Source organism: Channa argus, chromosome 15 (assembly GCF_033026475.1).
Source record: "Channa argus isolate prfri chromosome 15, Channa argus male v1.0, whole genome shotgun sequence".
NCBI lineage: Eukaryota > Metazoa > Chordata > Actinopteri > Anabantiformes > Channidae > Channa > Channa argus.
In genome coordinates, this window is record NC_090211.1 from 2,919,027 (window position 1) to 2,925,695 (window position 6,669).

The 6,669-nt window shown below is 38.7% G+C and overlaps 1 protein-coding gene across 1 annotated transcript; it reads right to left on the bottom strand.

The window, feature by feature from the left end:
• Positions 1 to 891: 891 nt before the first annotated feature.
• LOC137099776 (protachykinin-like) lies at positions 892 to 6,122 on the bottom strand. The gene is made up of 5 exons (XM_067477034.1): positions 5,688 to 6,122; positions 4,618 to 4,714; positions 4,383 to 4,415; positions 4,180 to 4,233; positions 892 to 3,884 (listed from the first exon to the last, which is right to left on the bottom strand). Exons 1-5 carry the CDS (start codon positions 5,811 to 5,813, stop codon positions 3,853 to 3,855), a joined length of 342 nt encoding a protein of 113 aa, XP_067333135.1. The 5' UTR covers positions 5,814 to 6,122; the 3' UTR covers positions 892 to 3,852.
• Positions 6,123 to 6,669: the final 547 nt, after the last annotated feature.

Genomic DNA, 6,669 nt, shown 5'->3' on the forward strand with positions numbered 1-6,669 from the left:
TAGTTTAGTAGAACATGTACATGTATGAGGATGTTATGTTGTCCTGCTCCTCCAGAACACATCCAGATGCTGACATATGGAGACACGGCAGAGGGAAGTTCTTGTACACACCCCTTGAACTATGACCATAGCAACCAAGTTGAAAATTGATGATGTCACCTATTCAACACTTTTTGTTTGTTTGTTTGTTTTTCAGTTTTTTGTGCGTGTACAATTTTTTTTTCCTTCTGTTTTCTGTGGATTCATTTGTGTATGTTTTACATGTTTATATTATTCCAAAACTTCGGTTAGTTTTCCTGACTTCAACTGGGGTCTTACATCAGCAAGTCCCTTGCCGACACTTAAAATCAGCACCACTAATTTCTATGTTTCAAAATACCACAATTTTCCTTTCAACATGTGTTTTTAAAGAATCTCACTGTAATCTGCAAGTGACCAAAATTACTCATGACTGTTGAGTGTAGAGAGGGTTTTTTTTTTTTTTTTGCCAAACCCAAAAGTGCTTTTAATGGAAAGTGCACTTACTTTTTAAAAGAATTTTAAAGAAAATTTCCTGCTGAGGATGATGATGATGATGATGTTCTATACGTGACTTGAGTGCACTTGGATAATGGAAGACATAGTGCTTTAAATGATCAGTGGTAAATGTTGGAAATTTTAATTTATTTATTTTTTATTCCTGGTGGCTTTGGGGCTGCCATTTTGCACAGAACAGTCATAAAGGGAGAAATTCATCATAAGATGACAGAATATATTCTCACAGTAGCAGAAAATGGTCCTAAACATTTTTTATCCTTGGGGAAAAAAAAAAAAAAGAGACACCTGGGATGTGAATTTCAAAAATGAAACATATCCATCTGTTTTAAAGTAACTGGTTGATTTTTCTTTTCCCCCCCTTTAACCAGTGTGTTGATATTTTATTATGATTTTTTTTTTATTTCTTTTCATCCTATTGTCTTGCTGTTTTCTTCTGTGCCGGTGGCAGCTATAGATGGGCAGCTTCAGCTGGTTACTAACACATCTGTATAAGATCACAGTTACCTACAGAAACAAGCAGCATTCCATCACCTTCTATATACCAGTTGTAGTACTGCTATTTATTTAAACTACGCACATACAGCAGTGACACAAAAGTAGCATAGCATTGATATGTAGCTCAGTTGTGCTTTTGCCCTCGCTTCTCTCCCTTCCTCCGTCTTCAATAAATGCAAATGGTGAACCAAATGCAGAGCTTTGCCTGATGTGTTTGTTTGTGTGTCAGCGGTTGGCAGCAGCTTGAAGAAGTGCTAAGTGAGTAAAAGATTGTTTGGACCTGATGTGTTTCTAAAATGCTGAATCACAATGGAGCTCTCATTCATGACTATTGTACAAAGAAACCTTTAAAAATGCATTTTGGTTTTCAATGCAACTTAAAATCACATCCTTATAATAATGATAAGCATTGTTAAGTATTCAGACCTGATACCAAATTATTGAAGAATCCTGCAGAGCTTTCATAGGCCTGTTAAGGTGACCAGCAGAAGCAATTCTGCCCTACGAGGTTAAAGGCTAACTTCAGTTATTTCCTCAATGATTTTTATTGTCAACCATCCTCTTACAAAAAACTAAAACTGACAATGAATGACCTGTGCTCCTTTTCAGTGTCTGTCAGTCTCCATCCTGCATTAGCTGATGTATTTTTTGAACAACAATAGTCAGACGCACCACTTCACTGGGTGACATGCTTCTTCATTCCAAACTCACGGTCAAGATATTTTCCCACAAAAATTCTGCACCACAACTCCACCTTCACTTCTAGAGGAGCCGGCATGTCGTCCAACTAAATCACTGCAGATATTACAATGAAAAAAAGGAGTTAGTTTTGCATTTTACAGCTGTTTTGTGGCTATTACACGGAAACAGGAAGTAGGAAATAAACTATGGCCATTTGTTTTACATTTATATTTCACACAACTTACCATGTGTTTCCAATTAATTACTGTAGCTCTTGGTGTTTCTTTTCCGTAATATATCTCATATCTCAGATTCTGCTGAGCCTATAAGTCCGTGAAGCGACAAAACACAGAAATGACAAAATATACACCAACACTTGACAACAACACTAATAATTTGTCATTAAACCTTAATGAAATGTATGTTACAATGCATGCGGCCGTAACGCGCCTCTGGAGGTTTGCTGCCATGATTCCCGTTTGGACCCTGTTCTCATTGCCTGTCCTGGACTGGGAAATTTCCAGCAGCTGCTACTCTCCATGGAGCTAATTCCACTCACCTGGCCTATCTCGCCCACTCACACACCTGTTGCCAGTTTCCTAATTAATTGCACAGTATTTAAACCTGCCTGTTCCACCTGCTCCCTGACAGATGGTAGCATGTTTCTGCGTGTTTCCTTCAGGCTGATGACGGACTCTCGCTTCTTGCCATCTGCATGTTACTAGTTCACTTCATGTTTTGCGTCTTCCAGTTTTCCTTTAAGCTTTATCCACTGTTGTTTCTTTTAAACTTACCTCACTTATCTGCCTGGTTTTCAGCGTTTCTGTCCTTTCTACATGTACTTTACTCTGTATACCATGTGTGACTATGGTATGATTCATTCCCAGCTTTACAACAGGAAATGGTCTTGGAAGAAGTCTTACCAAACATTTTTGACTCATAAGTCCTACACTGGTACCAGATGGGAAGTACATTTTTAAACTAATGTGCTCAAAGTGGTTTGGGATGTTCTCCTGTCCTACACTAATTGTGTGTACTCACCATCACTACAGATCATTTTCTGAAGCAGTTATTTATGTGACTCAAGTACTGAGATGGAAAAAAAAACTAAAATAAATGAATAAATAGGCAGCCACTCGACCATAAGAGCCATTGCCGCCACAATGTGGACTTTACAGTAAATACAATGAAACATTAAACATCGCTGCTTTAAAAATGGGGCACTCCACCAGTTTTACAGGGATGGTTTATTTGTCATGTGGAGGATTACTTAGTTTGTGAATGCTGTGCGGAAAACGTTTGTGTTTCTGAAGCTGCGTAAATGAGTTATGATGTCATAGTGAATTAACAACACATAATGAAATGTGAAAGAAGGCTCGAAGACTAACAGTAGACAGTACATACACAGAAACAGCAAGCCTGTATAAAAGACTATGAATGTGGATTATATAAGCATGGTCTAAAAAAGAGAGACTATTATTTGCGTTGTGGGAAATATAGTATTCAATGTTTTGCTCATGTTGGGCACTACAATAAAATTACACATCCCAAACCTTGGAGAATTATGATGTAAAAAGCTAGCGCAATGATAAAAATATTCAAATATCTTTCCGAAAGAAAAGTAAGTGCAGACGAATATATGTGAACAAAATAAAATTTTATTAATGAATCTGCAACATTATGCTTTTACTGTTTTGCTATAGAGATATTATAGTGTTTTTTTGTCTTTTGTTATGTCTTTTTACCAGCAATTGCACCATGAGCACCAGCAACATTATTATTTACAGTAGCCACATAGAATAAAATCACACTTAGCTAAAGTGATAATTTTTAATTGATTTTGGCATGAAATAAGCAAACTCTCTTAAAAGACGTAAGGCATGTAGATACTTACAAATATGACTCCATATTAATAATAACAATACATATTATAGTTCAACGGTGATACATAGATGATTATTTCAGTTATTTGCAGCAGCTTGAATTACTTTGAGTTGATTGCGACAGACATTTGGGCCATTTTCCGGTCAGACTGTGGGATATGTCCTGTTGATCAACAACGTAGGACTGTGTTGGGCATTAGAGCTGAATCTGAACTGTGAATATGGTTAAAGTGATTTTCCCTTTCTGTTATCGTCTTCAAGAGTCCATTTTAAACTCTTCTTCCATATCTAAAAAAACAAAGAAAAAAGAGGGAAATATAACACAAAAATGAGTGAACTATTTGGCATGTAGGATGACAGTGTAGAGGTAAATATTATTTAGTTATAAAATGTGTGTTCATCACAAAATGACAAAAACTATGACACAGTAACAGTAAACAGAATAAATCCTTTGCCCAAATTAATGGAAGATTAATGTGCAAAGATTGGTACCAATGAATAGAATGCAAAAACTCTGCATATTACACCAGATATTGCTTCGATTACCCAGAAATGTAAATTTCCATTAAAGAGTTCGCATTACCTTCACTTAAACCCCTTCTGCCCATAAGTCCAACAAACATCTCTCCTTTATTTCCTGATACAGACACAAAGACAGAGATAGAGAAAAAAAAAAAAAAGATCTTTGTGAGTCTCAAGAGAAACCAAACTGACTGGTGTTAATCTACAAAGAAGTAGGCGAAGCAACATTAATGGCTGGTTTTTAAATGATATGTTTATACTCACTTTTCCTGCCAAGTCTCACAGGCTGAGACGCTCCTGAAACACGGGGGGGGGGGGGGGGAATAGAAAAATACTGTGGTGATCATGTAAAGTACAGCAGAAAAGTTTAGAGTTTGAGTTTCAGCAGGACAATTACTGGAAATACACAAAGCCCAATATGGTTGTTAAGAAAAGACAATAACAAAATTATAACATTTCCATAAAGTACAATTATGAATTTCTTTATCTGTTTGTTTACCTAAGCTTCTTCCCATCAGACCGTGGAACTGCTGTGCTTTGGACCGCTTGATGAGGTCTGCCAGACGAGTGGATATTCCTCTCTCTAGTGGGTAGCCCTGCACACACACACACACACACACACACACACACACACACACACACACAGAGCAGTGTTAGATGTAATTCTGATCTGATCTGAACCCTAATGCCTGCTGGGCCAGGAGACATGCTGCTGTCCATGGTTCTGAAATTAAACAGCTGTTACTTCACCATCTGCTTCACATCCTCAGCAATTCATCTGCTTCATCTTGTCGTTTTTTTTTTGTTTTTTTTTTTGAGAAAGATTGGAGGAGAAGAATCCAACTTTGTGATTGTATTCCTTCTGGTTTGAACCCTGACCTTGTGTCTGGGGGTCATGGACACCTCATTTTAAACAGCTGGAAACACTGTTTATCCATTGGAGCTTAACCTATAAACACGATTTTGAACTGATCGCACGTTTAGGAAGTCTGTAACAGAAAAGAGAGAGTCGTCTATATCAGTGATTGGTGTTGACATTTCTCTTATGGGAAATTGACAAGTTCCAAAAGAGGTCAAAGCGAGCTGACGCATCGCGTTATTTGCGTGCGAGTTTGACCATCGATGTTTTCTCGCCCCAATCGTTGGCTGACTGTGTGTGTGTGTGTGTGTGTCAGTTAGTGTGCTCAGCTCGATGTCTGGTTCATCTGGTTGTCTATTTTTTCCCTCTATCTATAAGTATATGTATATATGTATATGTATATAATAAAATACTTCCATAAAACCACACAAGATTTTCTGCTTCGATTATGGTAAAACAGCATTATTCCTCCTATCGTTTACTTTTTAAATTGCCTGCTGGTTGCTATTTTATTTATTTCTATTTCTATTTGCGGAACAGTGTAAGAATGTGAAGGAAAAACATAGAAGAGGTTTTGTTTTTTTCCTTTTGAAAACTTAACTTAAACTATCCATATTCTTCAGCTGATCGATGGCGTTATTCAAAGTTGGGAAAGAATCAATAATAATTATAAATTACTATTATTGTTGTTGTCCATTGTTTTTTGTTACCTGCCAGTTGTCCACATTCCAGATGTCATGGTCCCCGTCTTCACCGGAGAGCGGAGTCCCCAGCGCACCGAAAACCTGCACGAGCACGACCGCGACCAACACAACTACAAACTTCAGAGGGTCCATCGTCACCTAAGGCTTAGGGTGCCAAAGAAAGATGAGGGGGGGGGGGGGGAGGGGGTTCTGCAGATGGTCAAGATGAACTTCCCCGGCTTGGATACATACAGGTCGTCAAAAAACTTAAAGCCCCCCCAAAATCTGTATTTGCTTCTACAGTTCGTGCGGTGGTCCTGAGTGGGAGGGAGTCTCCGTTTGCTCTTATAAACCTCCTCTGCTCGCTCCTCCCCGCTTCGTATTAACGTGAAATCGTGCAGGTCGGTGTTTTTCCTTCCTTAGGTCTGACTCAGACGTGATGTGCGCAGACAGTGCGTGAACTTCACCTTCATCTGAGAGTGTTCATTTGTTTTATTCCTCATCTGGGCTTTTATTTAGCACATATGATTGATTAAGTATAAGGCTTCAGTGTGGGGTTTGGATGTTCCTTTGCAGACATGAAAACTAGTGTGTGTGTGTGTGTGTGTGTGTGTGTGTGTGTGTGTGTGTGTGTGTGTGTGTCTGGTGTGGCTGTAAAGCTTTATAACCAGAGTGGAGCATGAAAAGCTGATGTATGACACTCAGCTCTGAGTTTGAGTTATTTGGTCAATGAACCACGAGGAAGGGGGGTAAAAAGAGAGGAGAGAGGGGAGTGCTTTATTTTTACTGTTGGAAATTCGCAAACGGCCAAAACAAGTCACAAATAAAACTGACATTATGTTTTCCAATTTCAGCTTTCCCTTCAGAACAGAGCCAGATCCCAATCATGTGGGCTGTCACCTTGACCGTACGCTTTTTGGCCCCTTCTGCAGGTCCGATTGGATTTTCAGCTGTGCTATATATTCACACTTTGTGTGACTGAACAGGTGTGTATGTATGGGGGTGGGGG